Source organism: Salvelinus fontinalis, chromosome 37 (genome assembly GCF_029448725.1).
Source record: "Salvelinus fontinalis isolate EN_2023a chromosome 37, ASM2944872v1, whole genome shotgun sequence".
NCBI lineage: Eukaryota > Metazoa > Chordata > Actinopteri > Salmoniformes > Salmonidae > Salvelinus > Salvelinus fontinalis.
In genome coordinates, this window is record NC_074701.1 from 25,402,861 (window position 1) to 25,423,149 (window position 20,289).

Here is a 20,289-nt window from a genome sequence, read left to right on the forward strand (position 1 = left end):
GCTTTTTTGGTCAATTGTTTTGGAATTTCTCAAGTAGTGGTTTTTCAACTGAGCTTTCGCTCTTAATTGAAATGTCTGGTCAGGAAAAACTGTCCCTGTTGTATTCTATGAGTGTTAGTTCTGTAACAAGGGTCTGTTTCATGGAACGTGATGATGATGTGTGTGTTCCACAGGGCTGTCTACCGCTGGTGCTGATGTTTGACATTAAAGAAGACATCGAGGTGGAGCCCCAGTGTATCACCGCTCTGATGGAGCAGCTGGATGTCTTCATCAGCATCAAGCCCAAACCAAAGCAGCCCAGCAAGGTACCACACTAAACATGAACATCTAGTATGTTACAGTGGCCTTAACACAAATCCAGGAAGCAACTTTACCAGGGTAATGCTACAGCTAAGATCCAAGGTTTTTCTCCTGGCCCCGACTATAGTGCTGGGAAAAATCGATACAGTTACATAGAGCGATATTGTTTTTGGACAATATATTGATATTTGACTCGAAGACTCTGGTATTTGTCATCCTATAGCTTGTTCTCATCTTCTTTTTAAATAGTGAGCCAACATGTTTTCAGCACTTTTATTTCCCTGACTGGTCAAAACTCGTTTTCTCATGCTCTCTCATCTCTCTGCAGCAGACATATGGTGAGCAATATGTTTGGAACATCAAATCACCGTAACGAATCACAATACATATCCTATCCTTGGCAATTCCCAGCCCTACCTAACTACAAAGCACCTTGCGTCATCAGCCAAATCCAAACAATATAGTAGGCACATCAAATTTGCTGGGCCCCAGCCTAACCACCTTCGCCAGGTGCCCTTTCCTCAGTGTGCCCGGCATGATGCCCAAACCCAGACAGGCCAGTGGGGAACGGTGGTGTGGTGCCAGTGTAAACGCAGCCCTACCCAGACCTCTCTTCTTTAACGAGGTGACACTACTAATCCAAACGGCCTTCCAAACACCGCTTTGCTTCTGGCTATTTGGCTACTCCATAAAGAAGGGTGTGGAGTCAGAAAAATCGTAACTGGACTCGATTTGGCAGGACCAACTTTGGCAAGTTTAGGACCACAGAAATGATTTGTGTGCACGTTCATTCTTTATTCCTCGCTGTTTTCTAAGCACTCTTAATGGTAATGCTGGAACTGGAGAAAGTTGAATATCCTTTCCAACTTCCAACTCTCTTTCTCACACATGAATTGAAATGAACCACTTTATAAAAAATGATGTTTTGACATTTTACTAATCCCTTTCTGATTCCACTGTTCATTCCATTAAAGAAAAAACAAATTACATTGCTGAAGTGCGTTTTATGCTGACAACAACTTGCCATTTCGTTTTCTCTTTTTTCCTCTGTCTCTCCATCTCTCTCTTTCTTCCACTCTCTCTTTCCCAGTCTGTGATCGTAAAGAGTGTGGAGCGGAATGCAGTGAACATGTATGAGGCCCGGAAGTTTCTGCTGGGTCTGGAAAGCAACGGGGTGTCATCAGCCCTGTCCCCCTCAACCATCGGCCCCTCCCCCACTCTCATCTGTCCCGTCGGTCTGGACATCCTGGCCTCAGCTGGCCTGGGGCTGAGCAGTCTGGGTAATGGAGTTCTCTTTACATCAGCCTCTTACACCATTATGAGAATTCTTTAAGAAAATCGATGGTGCCTTTCTACAAATTTACAAGGTCAACCCAAGGCCCTTTCCCACACACGTTTATAGATCAGTGATTGAAAAAGAGGCTTGAGTGTAATATGTTATCCAACTTTATTATCTTGTGATAGGAGACAAAATTACAAAAATGAATAAGAGACAAACCCCTTTACAGCAGAATGAAACATGAGTTCTGTATCATGGGATAAACTGTTGTGTGTAGGAGGTTTATGTCTGGAAACTGATCACATTGACAGTGCGAATGATTGTCTTGCTTAAGCCATCTCTTCCTGGGGTGTACAGTATGAACCCAAATGCCCATGGGTAAGATATGGGCCTCCACAGCTCGGCCTGTAGTTAATTACTACATCCCTCTCCATCAGATTACAGCTCAGCCTGCCAGAGAAATCCAAGCCTTATTTCTGGAGTCAAATGAGCCGTTTGTCAAACCCACAAACCTGTTTCAGTCTGCTTTGATATGTTTGGGTTGAAAGTAGCATAGTTTAGCATTAGGTTATTAACTGTGTTGAGTTATATTTTTCAAAGGCCCAGTTCTCTCAAATGTCTCTCTCTTATTTCAATCTTGACCACTGATATGAAAGGATTTGGTGAGTGATTGTGGTAGTATGCAATAATATCTATTACTGGTGTGGGAAGAAATGAATTGTAGAGTGATACTGTAATGAGACACAGTCTTATACTGTGTTTTTCTCTTCTCCAGGCCTCCTGGGGCCTTCAGCGCCCCATTCCCTCAGTAGCTCCCCGGCTCCTGTCCTCAACAGTCTGAACTCTTCCATGAGCCCCCTGCAGAACCCCCCGTCTCCCTCTCCCTCACTGTGGCCCTGCTCTCTCACCAGCACACAAGGTGAGTTACAGTTGGCTGGTGCACAATCGCTCACGGTCTCACCCCTTGAGGTCTCACCTTGATCACAAATAGCTAGAAGGGATTGATATGATGAAAGTGTTACGGTAACGCCGAAGGATTTCCTCCCTCATGTGTCCAGGCTTCTCGTCTCAGTTGATGATGCACCCTGTAGCCCAGGCCACTCTGAGCAGTATCCTGCTCTCTGGGGTCAAGGGGTACACCCAGAACACCCCCTCCCCTCCCCCCGGCCTCGCCCCCATCGACAAGCAGACCAACGGAGTCCCTGACTGCTCCAAAGGCCCCTGTACCCTGAATGGACATGTAAAGGTGGCGGATTTTTATAGACACATATTCACTAACTGTTACATTGAATGTATGTATACCTTGCCTATAGTGAGTATTCTGTATAGGGCTACATTGTGTGTGTGTGTTTGTGTGCAGCACCCTGGCTCAGTCTATGGAAGGATGTCCAGTGCATCTCTGGCAGACACGGTTCTGAACCCCAACCAGTGTGACTCAGTACAGGAGGCCAGCGTACACAATCAGTCAGAACCCCGCTCCAGCAAGTCCAACCAAGACGAAGGTAACACGTTCACACCGCACCTACAGACAACAAGGAAATGTGTAACTCTTGTAGCTATACTTTAAAAAGATTTATAATACTCAAAAGAAAGCCTTGGTATTTGGCCTTATTACCTGTAAGTGAATTTTTACCACAATATATTTGTCTTGTTCTTATACGTAGATCAATATGCGGTCCAGGTCCAATTCCTATTCAAACAACTTTTCTAAGGTTGCAGCAGGGTGACATTGATGGCTGGTATTCCAGTGGTTGAGGTCCCTAATTTCCTGCATCTCTAACATGTGTGGTTTGAGTGTAGCCTGGCTCTCACACTCCTCACATTCCCGTGTTGTTGGAACTGGAGCTCAGTGGGCTCCCCAGCCTCCGCCTCCAGCCTGGCTGGTCACAGTAGTAACTGTTTCCTCTCCATGACCTCCTCCTGTGTTCTCCATCCTGTTCCAACTGGCTCTGCTCCCCATAACCATCAAGCCCAGGGAGAAATAACCAAATAAAAGCATATCTAGGAGGCCTACACTCTCACACACACAGATCCTATTCTGCTGGCTGGGTTACTGCCTGGAAGAGTGGGAAAAGAAGAGAAAAGCTCCTTCATTAGACTGCTTCTGTTTTTTATTAACACCGGGGCCAACTGTACGTTTTAGCAGCTACAGTCACGCTCAAGCCATCATGCAGAGTGACTTACAGGTGCAAACAATGTACTGAAATGTATACATGACAGACAATGGAAAGCTGAGCAACAAGGCACTCGAAAGAAAAGGTTGCTTTGGAAGAACAAAAACTTGGTTGTCAAGCACAGGGATTCAACAAGAATGTAAAGAGTATAATAGCACATACAGTCAGATATATAGCCTATTGACTAACTTCATTAACTCACGAAGGAAGGAATATAATATCCCACGTTACTGTTTCTTCACAAATGCTCTTTTACTTTCTCTCTGCCAGGCTCTGACACCTTTGTGGAAGTGGGCATGCCCAGAAGCCCATCTCATTCAGCCAATGGGAACGAGCTAAAACAGATGCTGGCTTCCTGTAAGACGTCAGGGAAACGGCATGCGGTGGAGCTCCTCCAGGGGACCAAGAACTCCCATCTCCAGTATGTCTGTCCAGAGCTACAGTAAGACTATAGATGTCCTCACTCTTTCATTCCTATGCCTCAATACAACTAGAACTCATTCTGATTCACTGGGTATGACTCTCATACATTCATAGAATAGAAAATTAAAGAACTTTGTGACAACTGCTGATATACAAAGGGCTTTATAAAATATATTTGATTGGTTGGTAAGAAAATAATAGTAAATAGACTGTCCTGTATGTCTTGTCTGTGCTGAAAGCTTCTCTGTTGTGATGGGGTTTGTACCTTGCTGGCTTTCTAATATGATCGTAGCTCTCTGTTGTCCCCCCCCCACAGCTCAGACTGCCTCCTGTCAGACCCAGAGTCGAGTGCTTCAGACGGCCCTGTGACAGATAAGAGGGCGCCGGGCAGTGAGCGGGCAGCAGAGAGGGCAGCACAGCAGAACGAAAGGGACAGGATCCGCTTGGCACCACATTCCTCCTTTGCCAACATGCAGGTACAACTAGAGGTATTCCAACTCCACTTTTCTCTCTCACATACACGCACTCACACATCAGCGGATGGCTCAAGTGAATTTGACAGGTAGAAAAACTGACACTGACCTTACTTTACTCTCTGTTTCAGGCGCTTGAATATGAACAGAAAAAACTGTTAGCAACCAAAGGTAAGTGTCAATCTTTCGGGCAGTTCCTGTCTAGTCTCAAGGGATACTGTGTTCATTTTTTTCAGACCTTTCTGGTAAAAGAGGTTTTATCTGTGTCTGTGTCCAGCTATGTTGAAGAAGCCTGTTGTGACTGAGGTACGGACCCCAACTAACACGTGGAGTGGTCTGGGTTTTTCCAAGTCCATGCCAGCAGAGACCATCAAGGAGCTGCGCAGGGCCAACCACGTTTCCTACAAACCCACAATGAGTACCACCTACGAAGTAAACTCTGACTATGAGGTAAACACAAATGGACCACTCAACTGTTGAAGAAAATGTGTTTTTACTAACATACCTGATATGAAAGCTTATGTGAAGACTAATATGAAACATCATAATGAATACAAATAAAAAAAGATGAATCTGTAAAGCAAAAAAGTTAACTGAATTGAACCATTAATGAGAGCTTATAACTGCAGCACATGTATCTATCAGTAGGATCTGATATCCCCCTTCTCTCCTCCAGGGCTCCCCCCTGTCCCTGTCCCGCTCCGGCAGCAGAGAGGGCGTGGGCAACGGCAGTGACTCTGACAACTGGAGGGACAGGAATGGGGTTGGGAACGGTCTTGTCAACCACGCCGAATTCCCAGCGTCTGTTAGCAGTCCCAAGAGGAAGCAGAACAAATCTGGTGAGCTACCCAGCAGATATTTGTCTGAACTTTTTTCTTTTTTTTAATGAAATCAAAAGGAGAAGAGAAAGGGAAGAAAATCAACACACCCACTCAGTCAACTCTCTCAAAAGTGTTGATGAGAAAGTTATGATGATGACGTAAGAAAGAAAGGGAACAAAGTCTAACCTTGAACAGCAGATGCTGTGTGAAGATTGCCTTGTTCATTAAAATGTGTATAAGTGTGTGGGAGTAGATGTGTTTAAGTGTTCCTTCCTCCTACACACCTGCACTCAGCAAAGTTCAAGAGACCAGATACGTCTGTTCATTTCCAACTCATGTTCTTACCCTTGTATCAAATGATTTGTTATCATCAAAGCCAATCACTACCGGTAATGCTGTAGAGAAGCACACATTTATTCTACAGTATCTTGGCTTGTATTGCACACATTAAAGACAATCAAATGGCATACTTTTGCTTTAATAGATACAACTGTCTAAGTCACAACAACGTTTCAGCAGCAAGATGCGTAAGGGTTTATTTTATGTTGAATTAATCAATTTTTTTTAAATGATAACTGTCTATGAAAATCTTCTTTTAATATTGACTGTCTGGGGCTCCTGAGTGGCGTAGTGGTCTAAGGCAATGCATCGCAGTTGCTAGCTGTGCCACTAGAGAACCTGGTTAGAGTCCAGGCTCTGTCGCAGCCGGCCGCGACTGGGAGACCCATTGGCCCAGCGTCATCCAGGTTAGGGGAGGGTTTGGCTGGCAGGTATGTCCTGGTCCCATCGTGCTCTAGCGACTCCTGTGGCGGGGTCGGGTGCATGACACGGTTGCCAGGTGTATGGCGTTTCCTCCGACACATTGGTGTTGACCTGGATGTGTTTCCGCTTAACGCAAAACACATCTGGGTTAAGTGGGCATTGTGTCAAGAAACAGTGCAGCTTGGTTGTGTTTCGGAGGACGCATGGCTCTCGACCTCTCCCGAGTCCGTACGGGAGTTGCAGCGATGAGACAAGACTGTAACTACCAATTGGGGAGAAAAGGTGGTAAAAGTTTCAAAAAACAATTGTCATTGAAAAAAACAAGTCATTGACTTGTCTCATCTTCCTGTGACTGCTTTTGACTGACAGCTGCGGAGCACTATCTGAGCAGCAGTAACTACATGGACTGTATCTCCTCGGTCACCGGGAGCAATGGCTGCAGTCTCCAGTCCTCTCTCAAAGGGTCGGACCTGCCGGAGCTGTTCAGCAAGCTGGGCCTGGGGAAATACACTGACGTGTTCCAACAACAGGAGGTACTGGCCTACAGCCGCCGTAGCAAAAAATTATAATAAATAAAATGTTTTTCGTGAACTAACATTTGCACGTAACTTTTATTTGTTATTTTTTACTAGCTGTGACTTATAGTTGAGGAACCATGTACTTACTGTGATGTTGTTGACCCATCTAGCTATTTTAAGATTAACGCACTAACTGTGAGTCGCTGTGGATAAGAGCTTCTGCTAAATGACTAAAATGTGAATGTAAAATGCAGCATGGGTTAACCACATTAACATAGGAGCATGAGCCTTCATCCATCCCTGCTTGGCTGACTTCAGTATAATAGAGATATGCTACCCTAAGCGTTGGCTAGAATTTATGGATGGATGGGTCAGTCCTTTTTATGGTGGTATTCAACTTTTTAGCTGCCTATTGCAGCTAGGCTAAGCTTTTTAGCAACATATTATGCAGTGGACTTCATGGGCTAGTGACTAGACTTATATTTATATCCAAATAAAAGCTTTATTGATATTAGAGCACATTGCAAATATTTGATAAGGGATGGGCATTAGTTATTTTATGTTGCAATGGGGGATTTTAATGTAAAAAATATATATATATTTATTATAGTGTATAGCAGGGATCATCAACTCGATTTCTTCTTGAGTGGATGATTTTCTGGTGTTTTTTGTATTCTTTTTTTGCTCAGAAAACTTGGGTGGGTCAAATAAAATCCCAAATGTTTCTAATACCGCCAGTTGGGGAACCCTGGTGTATAGTGTGAAGTGGCATAATAAAGATATTGACTGTGAACATGCACTCTTTTCAGATCGATCTCCAGACCTTCCTCACTCTGACAGACCAGGACCTGAAAGAGCTGGGCATCACCACATTCGGAGCACGCAGGAAAATGCTGCTTGCCATCTCGGGTGTGAATGACTATGGTAATGTACAAATGTGTGTGCGTGTGTGTGTATGAGCGTGTGTGTGTGAACCCAGTTCCAATGACGTGTGAGATCAGGCTGGTCCTGCTGGGCTGTATGTGGTGATAATAGCTCCTGTCAGAAGTCTGTCAGAAGTGTCGGGGGGGGGGGTGTCGGGCCGTGCCAGAACCTCTCCTGATGGCGGCAGTGTGAAATTGACTTCTATTTTCATTAGGCCTCTATTGTCTGGCACTGCCACTTGCCTGAGTGGCAGCCAGTCTGACAGCCAGCGAGCTGATGGGCCGTGGTACAACTATAGCCAGGCCCCATAGCTGAACATTCATTGCAATCAATCTCTACTGCCATCCATTGGTTTCAGTAGTCAGTGGTGCAAGTCGTGTTTTTCTTTTTGGCTGACAGAGAGGAGCTCAGATCCTCTCATACTGTTCCAAGGCAACGAATGCCCCACATGTTTGTTGTGACATGAACTAATCCTTGTTTATAAATGCAGAACTACAGGAGTAATACTTTTCCTCAACCAGGAGTGAACATGATTCAATGAAGTGGCATTTGATTGAATATATAAAAATTCCTGTAGAATAGGACTTAGAACATGTTTTGCACTATCGCAGGTATGATCATTTAATGGTTTTGTGGTATTGTATTAGAGAGAAGGGATCATATCTATATCAAAGTTTGCTGCTCATTTTTGTAGTGTGTCTTACTAATGCAGCAGGGGGTCATGTTGAGGTTGGAAGAGGGAGGTAGACTGTCTTACTGATGCAGCAGGGGGTCATGTTGAGGGAGGTAGACTGTCTTACTGATGCAGTAGGGGGTCATGTTGAGGTTGGAAGAGGGAGGTAGACTGTCTTACTGATGCAGCAGGGGGTCATGTTGAGGTTGGAAGAGGGAGGTAGACTGTCTTACTGATGCAGCAGGGGGTCATGTTGAGGGAGGTAGACTGTCTTACTGATGCAGTAGGGGGTCATGTTGAGGTTGGAAGAGGGAGGTAGACTGTCTTACTGATGCAGCAGGGGGTCATGTTGAGGTTGGAAGAGGGAGGTAGACTGTCTTACTAATGCAGTAGGGGGTCATGTTGAGGTTGGAAGAGGGAGGTAGACTGTCTTACTAATGCAGTAGGGGGTCATGTTGAGGTTGGAAGAGGGAGGTAGACTGTCTTACTGATGCAGTAGGGGGTCATGTTGAGGGAGGTAGACTGTCTTACTGATGCAGCAGGGGGTCATGTTGAGGTTGGAAGAGAGAGGTAGACTGTCTTACTGATGCAGTAGGGGGTCACGTTGAGGTTGGAAGAGGGAGGTAGACTGTCTTACTGATGCAGTAGGGGGTCATGTTGAGGGAGGTAGACTGCCTTACTGATGCAGCAGGGGGTCATGTTGATGTTGGAAGAGGGAGGTAGACTGTCTTACTAATGCAGTAGGGGGTCATGTTGAGGTTGGAAGAGGGAGGTAGACTGTCTTACTAATGCAGTAGGGGGTCATGTTGAGGTTGGAAGAGGGAGGTAGACTGTCTTACTGATGCAGTAGGGGGTCATGTTGAGGTTGGAAGAGGGAGGTAGACTGTCTTACTAATGCAGCAGGGGGTCATGTTGAGGTTGGAAGAGGGAGGTAGACTGTCTTACTGATGCAGTAGGGGGTCATGTTGAGGTTGGAAGAGGGAGGTAGACTGTCTTACTAATGCAGCAGGGGGTCACGTTGAGGTTGGAAGAGGGAGGTAGACTGTCTTACTGATGCAGTAGGGGGTCACGTTGAGGTTGGAAGAGGGAGGTAGTCTGTCTTACTAATGCAGCAGGGGGTCACGTTGAGGTTGGAAGAGGGAGGTAGTCTGTCTTACTGATGCAGTAGGGGGTCACGTTGAGGTTGGAAGAGGGAGGTAGACTGTCTTACTAATGCAGCAGGGGGTCACGTTGAGGTTGGAAGAGGGAGGTAGACTGTCTTACTGATGCAGTTGTGGCTGCTTTGCGTGATGTATTGTTGTCTCTACCTTTCTTGCCCTTTGTGCTGTTGTCTGTGCCCAATAAAGTTTGTACCATGTTTTGTGCTGCTACAATGTTGTGTTGCTACCATGTTGTTGTCATGTTGTGTTGTTAGCATGCTGTGTTGTCATGTGTTGCTGCCATGCTATGTTGTTGTCTTAGGTCTCTCTTTATGTAGTGTTGTGTTGTCTCTCTTGTCGTGATGTGTGTTTTGTCCTATATTTATATTTTTACTTTTTATCCCAGCCCATGTCCCCGAAGGAGGCCTTTTGCCTTTTGGTAGGCTGTCATTGTAAATAAGAATTTGTTCCTAACTGATTCGCCTAGTTAAATAAAGGTTCAATTTAAATTAAGAAAAAAGTAAAAGTAGGAGGTCACAGGGTTGGACGGTGTCTGTGTGGAGTCTGAAGTCACTAGGGCAACAGGCCTGCCTGCTCTGCTTGGAGAAGAGGGGGGAGGAGCAGGCAGAAAGCGAACACAATATGTTGCCCCGTCACCTTATTCATTCAGCCACTTACCTAGATAGCAAGTTAAACTTAGTGGTCATGTAAACGCAGAATTCTCCGTTTTTCAAGCAGGAAAAAATGATAAACGCATAAGAAATCTCTTGCTGCGTTTTGTAAACACAGATCTAAAATGCTTCTTATTGTGATTTCTGCTCGGCATCAGACTCATTTTGTGCTTCAGTTGCACTTCTAAACTCTGAGAATTCACCAACGGGCAGCAGACAGGGCTCTGACTGATGTGTAGCTATTTTTCTCCAGTACTTTTCTCTGTGTAGCCAGACTATTTTTCTCAGGTAAGATGCCAGATTAACTTTAAAGCAAGACATTAGGAAATGTAGCTGGCTACATTCTTTCTATAATAGGCCTAAACATTAGAAATATGATAGCCATGCATCGTTTTTGCAAATACCCCAGTATACAATAGATACCGTATACCGCCCAAGCCTAGGTCACACTGAGGTTTGGAGATGGAGGTAGTCTGTTTTATTGATGCAGTAGGGGTCACATTGAGGTTTGGAGATGGAGGTAGTCTGTCTTACTGATGCAGTAGGGGTCACATTGAGGTTGGGAGATGGAGGTGGTCTGTGTTCTATTGTGAGAAGTGCTTAAGGCGAGAGTTGGTTCCACTGCTGCACTCCGTTGCCAAGCTCAGATCAACTCTAATCTCTGCTGAAGAAGTTAGTGAGCTCCAAAACAGGAACACCCCCCCCCCCCCCCATCCTCCTCTCCTCACTTAAAGATGCTGAACCATTTTATTGACACATTTTTAAATAACTCTATTCAGTAGATGGGTGATCTGCCTGGCAAACCAATGGGTCACAAAGAGAGGTCTTGTTGACATTTTCCTGTCATTGTTGATTTAGTCTTGACTGCATCGAAACACTAATAATCTGTACTTTCCCTCCAATTTTGTTTACAGTTTGAATTGACTTGTCGGATTCTTGATGAAAAAACATAGTATGTTATTGAACATATCTGTAACAATTGCAATTATACAGTTGTATGTTATTTTGTCTTTTCCAGAACTGAACAAGAACCGAAGGAAGCTGTTTGAGCCTCCTATCAGGTCCTCCTTCCTGGAAGGGGGCGCCAGCGGGCGTCTGTCTCGTCAGTTCAACGCTGACATGGCCAGTGTCAGTGGCCGGTGGTAGAACTCCACTCCCCCAGAACCTAACACGACAGAGACCCAGCCTTCAGTGCCTCTATTTGGGCTTCTGTAGCCCAGTCTCCAGCCTCTCTGGGTCTCAGTGGTCCACCCTCCAGCTTATGCTTAACAATGACTGTTAAACTTTTTTTTGGGGGGGGGGGCATAACAAAAAGCCATAGTTTAACCAGAAGTGCCAAAAACGAGATCTCCGTGGTATAGAAAGTCCAGTGTTCACTCCACATAGTGCTAAAATGTTTTTGTGGAGTATCTACACATGAAGGGTATTTGACTAATTATGAAGGACAGGTACTGTCTAATAGTTGTAATTTTTTGTTGAAGGGAACAGGCCAAATGATTAGTACGAAATAAATACATTGATACCGTCTGCATTCGTAGTATGCTGTTGTATCAATGACATGCACTTTAACAATACTAGAATTTTGCCTGTGAAAGCCTGATTCCTCATATTGGAATACCTATGCATTTTGTATTAACTCAAAGCACAGATGTATTTGTACCAAGCCAAATGTAAGCACTTAGTGAGATGGGGTAATGAAGTTAATTAAGTTCAAAGGTCAAAGTGCACAAGTGACATCATCAACTAAACACAGAACCTAGAAAAATGACCTTTGACCCCTCAGTGTTTTGATTGATGGACATTCCACGAAGGTCAGTGTTGTATCCACCAGCAGTTGGGCAGCAGTCTTTCAAGGTCATATGTATTTAGACAATTATGATTTTGTATTTGCATTATGATTATTTTTTTAAATCATCATTTTTGGGGGGAGGTTTTAATGATAATCAGTGTACATGTATTTTTTTATGTTTTCATTATTTTATACATTTATGAATGAGTTCCTATGGTTTGTAATTTGTTTATTATTAGTCTCTTTGATAATTACTTTTGCCCCATAATCTGTGGAGCGGTCAGGTTGTGCCATGAGACAGCAGCAGAGAGTGAGAGCGCAATCTGTCAGAAGTGATTCTGTTTGTTGGCCTCCTATGTTTTTTTAGTCCTTGTCATTATGTCTCCTGTTAACCTTTCTGTGGTCTCTACTCTATGTTGAATCCCACTGTGTTCCTCTATCGGTTCAGGAGACCAGTCACTATTCCCAGACTGTGTGCTTTTATCTTTCCATTCACTTTGACTGCCTTTAGAGCTGCGGACAGAGCAAGAACCTACTACAATGTAGAATGCCTCCACACTACTACAGTATAGAATGCCTTTACTTCTCTCTACAGTAAGTTGCTCAGCAGGGAATTGTTTCTATTAGAATATTGCCATTTTTCTGAACAGGACTGACACTACTGCTCACATAGGTTGATACACCACAATGTCAGTGGAAACTCAACTTTGTTTCATGTGACAGCCCCTAGCCTAGACACGTTTCTCGACATTTACCAAGATTGTGTCCTCATGGAAGAGTCTAAAGTCTTCATAACATTTATTCTAGATTAAATTAACTATAGTGAAAATATACAATTGTCAGTATCGGTTGTGAAATCAGATATCCGGGAATCTTGTAAAGCTATATTTGATGAAGTAACAGGATTATGTGTGCAGTGGTGCTGCTTATCAAAGGATGGGCTCACTCTCACGCTGTGTTATGTTCGGGTTCATATAGTGGCACAGTATACTCATAGCTTTTAGTTAATGTTGGCTGACTCTGGAATGTGTATTTGCTATAATTGCTTCAGATTTAACCGCCAGATTAAGCCTGGAAGTTGAGTCTTTTGCATTCTATCATATACAGAGTGTTCGTGTGAAGTACTCACCATCTTCATGTTCAGAACGCTTGTTGGTAGATGGTACAGCATTTGACTGACAATGCAGTGACCTCTATGTAGAGCCCAAGGTGTGAGTCTAAAGAGGCCACTCAATCTTCAAACTAGATTCTAGGTTCAGAATGTTGAAGTAGATGGAGAGAACATTTCAAAGCAACTTGCATGTCAAAATTGTTCTTAAATGTTGTGTTTCCGCACAGCAGCAACATCACTCTTAGCGTCAACCGTTCTGTAATCAAGCACAGAGAGTCATTTGTTTTTCTTTTTGCATGCTTTCTCTCTTGACCATCTGTTGTATCATGTGTTTACACTATACCACTTTCCTAACTGATTTGAGCCATTCTCAATGTCGTTGTTGTATTAATATAACATATTCTGACATGGTTGTCATTTCCGACCAGTAGTGTAGTGGTTCATTTTCTTAGACATTTTAAAAAGAGACAGGATATTAAAAGGGATTTGTTACTCCACAAAGAAATATGGGGTATGTTTAACCCTTTATAATGGTACTATATTGAAGCTGTTCAGCATTGATTTATGTCAGTGCAGTTATGTCGACCCATGTACCTACAGTGCAGACGACAGTGTTTGTTTTCGCTTCTGTAAAGCCTCTGGTCATTTGTCTGTTTGGAGGGCAATAGAGATTGTTTTCTGTCAAGTGAATGTTAAAGTGAGAATTATTGATGCCTTTTATCTAGTTTAATGAAGGGAGTCATTTTCAATCAGTTTACCACCAACCTCCTTTCCCCACACCCTTTACAGAACCGTTATGCAATTGTCTTTAATTTTTGTGTTTAGTCCTTGTTATTCCTAAAGGGATACATTTGAAGGGGTCTACTTTGTACTGAGATCAAATGGTACAACATTTATAATGAATGTAAACCACTAAGGAATTTATGTATGTATTGCTTTGCGTTTCTATCCTGTGCAGCCATGCTTGTTTTTTAGCAGTATATCTCCAGTTTCCTGTGAGAGAAAGGTACAGTGCCATAGCTATTTTCCTTTTGTTGATAGGATTGTTGAGCAGGACATTGTTTTAGCTCTGTTGTTAAATCTGTAAATATAGTACAGATAAAAAGTGTTTGAGGAGTTATCAAATGTTATTACAAAGGAAATAAATGTATGCAGTAAAATGTTTCCTTTTGTTTTTGTTCATAGCACATACATTTTGACTGTTATAGTGAAGAATGATATTCAATGTGTGAAGACAGTGAATTTGATACAATACTATGGTAACCATAGTTGAGGAAAGCCTGTGTGAGGCCCACACTCTCATAATCTGGAATATATTCCAGCTCTTGGTATGTCCAATTTGGTGCCAAAGCTGACATGTCCACTAATCCTGAGGCAGGATCTATCTAATCCCAGAGAATGAATCGACAGAGCACTAGGAAACACTAACCCATACCAACCATCCTGCCTGTATCACCACCGTACTAAATAAGGAATGTATTGTCTCTCCAATGTAACGCTCCGTCCCCTTCTCTCTCTTTCCCTCTTCCCTCAGATTCACTGTAGAGGCGGGAGAGGGAGTAGCAGCAGCTGGCATATGTAATCCATTCCCATGTAATTAAGTGGCCCTAGGGTCAATGGTGGGTGCGCTGTTCTACTCTCTACTGAATGCATCACCCTTCCAGTCAGGTCACAGCTACATTCTCAGCTGTATTGTGATTTTGCTATATACCTACCCTTTACCACTTTGCCAATCTATTGTATCACTCTGTCTTGCTCCAACTGATGTGTGATGAGCTCTCTGGAGCAAAATGGCTGCCATGGCATTACCCAGGTGGGTGCTACACATTAGTGGTGGATGCAGGGAGTTTCTGCTGCATGTAATGTAAAGCCCTTTGGGCACCTGGTGGAAAAAAACACTATGTAAATCCCATGTTATTGACTGAATATTTAGATGTGTTTATCTCCTCCAGGGGGCACTACAGTAACAAAACTCTTCTACTAGGCCTACCGGTGTATTGAGCTAAATTACAGAAAAACATGTATTTGAATCATTCAGCTTTACTTAGTGGCTATTATTAGAACATGCTCCTTGAATTTATTAGGATTTTACAGAAAATTGCTTCTAAGAGGAAATAGTGGCTAAACCTTTTATTGGTGTGAGCATTTCAAATTCTTGGATATAGACCTATTTATGGTACATCTCATTTAGCTTAGTCTATTGAACTATTTATTTTAATTTGAGGCTGTAAAACAGTCTGAGGCATATTCATTGCCCTTCTCTTTCCCCATAGCAGATGTATGCGCTCTGATGTAGAAATCGTTCATCCAATGCAAATGGACCTTCTCCATTCACAGCAGAAACAGCTGGCCTCATTGAAATGTTTTCTGAACAAGCATAGCGCGTAGACTATGATTCCCCTCGTTATCTCATAAAGCATCATTATCTGAATAGGAGCCCTGCTGGGGAGAGAAAGCTGAACAATATATCACTGCCTTTCATGTAAATCTATATGTAAAGTTAATGTCCAATGGTTGTTCTGTGAGGATGTGTTGTGAGGAAGAAATTTATCCTGGAATTGTTACTCTTTAAAATAAGTTATTTCATTAACATTAGAAAACAGTTTTCTCTGTCCTGTAAACAGTGCTGCCATTTAGACATCAATGAAGATGGTGTGATGGCATCTAAAAATAAGAGTAAAAAAAGATGCCATCCAAAAATACTTTCTCCCTCGCAAAATGTCACTGAGAATGGTTAGAGACAGAAGGTTTTCCAGGCGGTGTTGTCACCTCACCTATTGTCACCTTAGTAGCTTCACTGTCAGAATGTCTGACTGTTGTAGAAATCCTTTGCATGTTCTATGCAACATCTATGAGGATACATTGATTGAAATTGAAATGGTATTGACTTACACCCTGGTCTCGACAGTATATTGTGTTTGAGAGCTACATTTTTTTTAGACCAGTAATATGTTATTTTGGGCAGGTGCCACATGAATGAAATGTCTAATCCTAACTCTGAAGTCGGTATTACATAATGGAGCAGCAGGACTGCAGGAGTTATTACATTGTTGTACTAAAAGTCTCTCGCACTCTCTTCGGGTAATTGCCTTGATGCAGGCAGAACAATAACATTTTCTTTGTGTGAAAATGTCCATTTGAAATTCTGTTCCAAAGAGAGAAACTGCTTCTGCTAGTCCTACATTAGCATCACAGAAGAAACCATGGAGACTTAAAGGTATTTTAATTACAATCTAACTATGTGTTGAATGAATCCCCTGGCTCTTACTATTTAAAGAACAGCAGCATACCCACACCAGACCACTACTCTGACAGACAGAAAGGAGATGGGTATTTGGTTGGTGTTCATTTCAAGTACAATGTAATCTGTATACTAGGCTATGCAGTGCATTTAGATACTATAGTTACAGTACTCCTTTTCCTTTGATGTAATTCCCAGAATTCTTAGAGCAGATAATCAGATTTGGCCATGAGATTGTTTAGTCAGAAGATCACAAACACACTTGGCTTCACTTCACTGTTAAATCACTGTATGTTGTGCAACAGTGCTCTTTGATTCTGTCCTCATCAGCTCTGGCTCACAAAGTTGTCCTGTCAGCGTCTATGCCAGTGTTTCCCTGGACAAGCACACCTGATTTAACTTGTCAACTAATCTTCAAGCCCTCAATGAGTTGACTCATTGAGTCAACTCATTGAGGGTGAGTTTGTCCAGGGCTACAACAAAAATGTGTGCTGTGGGGGGTACTGGTGGACTGGAGTTGGGTAACATTGGTCTAAGACAAGGTCACGTTTATTTAGTCTACATTTAATTTAAACCAAGACCATCCTCATGATTCATAGTCATGTTTGAAATTATGTCATTTCAATTTACTCCCACATTCAATCCTAGGAAGTGAATGACTCACCCTCATTGTGATAAAAGCATTTATTCGCAGAGAATGTTCCTTGCATCTGTCTTTCTCTGCTTATTTATAGCTGCTTATTACTAGATGTCCACTCATAACTTGGAAGGAATGACCACTGTCAACTCACTTTGTGCATGGCCATTAATCCAACAGCACAGACTGAGCTCACTACAAATCGATGACAAGCTCCATTTCACTCACACATTACCACCATTTGGACGGACTGTGTTGGTAAACCGTTAGGCCCTGTCACAACACAGCACAACACGACTGTGACCCCATTGCATGTCCGGTGTTCACCCCCAGGGGAGGCAGTGAAGTGTTACACCCTTAGAGTGCAGTTGCTGGGCTCCTGCCAGTCTCCACAGTGTGTGTGAGAGGACCAGATTAGCTCTCTGGTCCAGATGAGACCAAGATGAGATGGGCATTAAAGCAGTCCATAGAAACATACATGTTTAGATACACATACCAACACCCCAATCCCTCTTTAAACCAACCATGTCCAGCTGCCTAAAGCCAACACACACAGCCTTCAATCTCTAGCAAATATGTTTTACTATTTTTATTTAACCTTTATTTGACTAGGCAAGTCAGTTAAGAACAAATTCTTGGGGGCCTCCCGGGTGGCGCAGTGGTCTAGGGCACTGCATTGCAGTGCTAGCTGCGCCACCAGAGTCTCTGGGTTCGCACCCAGGCTCTGTCGCAGCCGGCCGCGACCGGGAGGTCCGTGGGGTGACGCACAATTGGCATAGCATCGTCCGGGTTAGGGAGGGTTTGGCCGGTAGGGATATCCTTGTCTCATCGCGCTCCAGCGACTCCTGTGGCGGGCCGCGCGCAGTGCGCGCTAACCAAGGGGGCCAGGTACACGGTGTTTCCTCCGACACATTGGTGCAGCTGGCTTCCGGGTTGGAGGCGCGCTGTGTTAAAGAAGCAGTGCGGCTTGGTTGGGTTGTGCTTTGGAGGACGCATGGCTTTCGACCTTCGTCTCTCCCGAGCCCGTACGGGCGTTGTAGCGATGAGACAAGATAGTAATTACTAGCGATTGGATACCATGAAAATTGGGGAGAAAAAATGTGATTAAAAAAAAAGAACAAATTCTTATTGACAATGACAGCCTAGGAACAGTGGGTTAACAGAACAACAGATTTTTACCTTGGCAGCTCAGGGATTCGATCTAGCAACCTTTCGGTTACTGGCCCAATGCTCTAACCACTAGGCTACCTGCCGCCACACTATGTCTTGGTGAGTCTCTCCTTTTTTCCCTTGTGTTTCTCTCCTCTCACTGTCACCATGGTCTCACGTGGGCTCTGATCTAAGTGCCACAGAGTGAGCAATATGACAATACAGAATGAAGATATGACACACAAACACACGGGCTGTGTTACGCAAGCGTGCATTTAGTAAGAGCCTCTGCAATGAGAAGAAAGGGGGAGGGAGAGGGGGTGGACGGACTGGTGTGGCCACAGATCAGTGTGGAAGGCTCAGCGGAATCACCTCCCACGTAAGGCTCTGATGCTAACGCAGGATGACTCCCCCTAGAGGTTAGCATGGGAAGGGGGCTGCAGGGAGGATTACAGGTGGGAGGGCTGCATAATTACTCATCCTCATCTCCCTCCTCTCTAGAAGCAGATGAGTGAGAGAGCGAGAGAATCATATTAGTTAACTTAGCTAGTAGAGGCTATAGTGGCTGTTTGGCTGTAGATGACTTAACTGTTAGTTAATTACATGGAATTGTTATGTAAACAGACAAATCCGAAACAGATGCTGTCTTAATCTGTTTTCTCTGTTAATTAAAGCACTGCAATTAAACAACATGGGTTCATTACCAATTGTCTCACAAACACTGGCCTGATATAAACTAACACTGTGGACAATCACACAGAAACTACTTGTCTAGACCACACTCAAGAGGCTAGTGTAGTAGGACTCCAGTTGATATGATGTGCCCGTGTTCACACGTCATAACACACACTGTATGTATTTGGTTATATTTGAATTAATAGCTTGGTTTGAGAGTAATATTGCCCAAGCAACTTTTCTCATACAAATAGCTGTAGAGAGAGCAATAAAACCTTCAATTTTAATGAGATATATTTTTGGCCAGGGCGGGCGTTAGGGGGCCTGGCCCAACCTACCGTACCTCCTTGCTAGTCCAAATAATATATTTGGCCGAGACGCGCACCAACAGAAAGAGGCATCAATCTCAGTTAAAGCATCCGAGCGAGAGAAACAACGCGACTCTGTCTCAATATGTGTACACCATGTGTCTGATGTCCGGGCCAAAAGAGTATGGCATGTCATACTATTTCTGGCCAGTCAGCATCAGACACGGGCTACATATAGAGGGGCGCTGTTTCGCTCGAGCGGATGCTTTCTCCGGTGATATAGTTTCAGCAGAGAGGAAGAGGCGAAACGAGAGAGCCCACTCTTGCCAGAATATGTCCAGTGTAAGCCCAATACGTTTCTATGAGAACATGCAGACCTTTCCCGCCTTTGGGACAAAGACTCCCATTGTTAGGACGGAGACATGAGCATCTCATCATTGTATACAGATCTCTGATTTCAGCCTCCTGCGAATTGGAAAGGAAAGTTGGCGAGTGCACAGTGCACTGTTAGGTTGATGGATTGCTGTAAAGTAAATTGATGTTTCACCAAAATTATATAATTACTCCTGTCTAAATAAAATCATTCAAAATACTTCACCGGGGAGCATGACTTAGCCAACGGGGATCATTAGCTTCTTTAATTAAAATGCTATGGATTGTTTCAAATCACAAGTGTGTTTGGGAACCCCACAATTTAGGTAGTGCACGTGGCAATAGGTCTAGCTCAGTTATTCCCAGACTGGGGTATGCGTAATGCCGTCGGGGGTACGCCAAAAAATAAAAAATATAAATAATAATAATAATATTCTTCACATTTATAAAACAGTCCATTGATATTTTCCAACTGGGCTATACATTTGCGTGAGGTTTTTTTTCACGCCTGAGTAGCCTCGTTTCACTGTCAAAAATCAAATTAAACCATCTAGTGTTCAGCAAAATAACAACATGATGTCAAATACAGGTATCCTAGTCAAATAATTAACATCCAATCACATTAACCGTTACTCTCTCGTGGGAATTCGACTAACGGTCCGTATGTAGCCAAACGTAGCTGCTGCTCATGTTGGTATCTGTACTGATGGTGCAAAAGCCATGATAGGGAGACATCGTGGATTGGTAACTGTACACAGCAGCATCCACCGAGGCTCTTGCTGCCAAGGGAATGCCTGACAGCTTGAAAGACTTTTGGACACTACAGTGAAAATGGTTAACTTTGTTAAAG

General features: G+C 43.5%; 1 protein-coding gene across 4 annotated transcripts in view; it reads left to right on the top strand.

Annotated features, from left to right (window-relative positions):
• The window catches only part of LOC129836419 (protein bicaudal C homolog 1-like), a 69,498-nt gene extending 55,281 nt beyond the window's left edge, over nt 1–14,217 (top strand). For 2 of the 4 annotated variants that reach the window (XM_055902543.1, XM_055902544.1), the window contains exons 9-21: nt 174–305; nt 1,391–1,580; nt 2,355–2,498; nt 2,638–2,825; nt 2,940–3,081; nt 4,024–4,195; nt 4,493–4,664; nt 4,781–4,820; nt 4,927–5,099; nt 5,326–5,488; nt 6,602–6,765; nt 7,560–7,674; nt 11,176–14,217. In XM_055902543.1, coding sequence (XP_055758518.1) covers nt 174–305; nt 1,391–1,580; nt 2,355–2,498; nt 2,638–2,825; nt 2,940–3,081; nt 4,024–4,195; nt 4,493–4,664; nt 4,781–4,820; nt 4,927–5,099; nt 5,326–5,488; nt 6,602–6,765; nt 7,560–7,674; nt 11,176–11,303 — 1,923 coding nt within the window. In that variant the 3' untranslated portion in view covers nt 11,304–14,217. The remainder of the gene's footprint in view (nt 1–173; nt 306–1,390; nt 1,581–2,354; nt 2,499–2,637; nt 2,826–2,939; nt 3,082–4,023; nt 4,196–4,492; nt 4,665–4,780; nt 4,821–4,926; nt 5,100–5,325; nt 5,489–6,601; nt 6,766–7,559; nt 7,675–11,175) is intronic. The other 2 variants (XM_055902545.1, XM_055902546.1) reach the window with 1 other exon arrangement.
• Nucleotides 14,218–20,289: the final 6,072 nt, after the last annotated feature.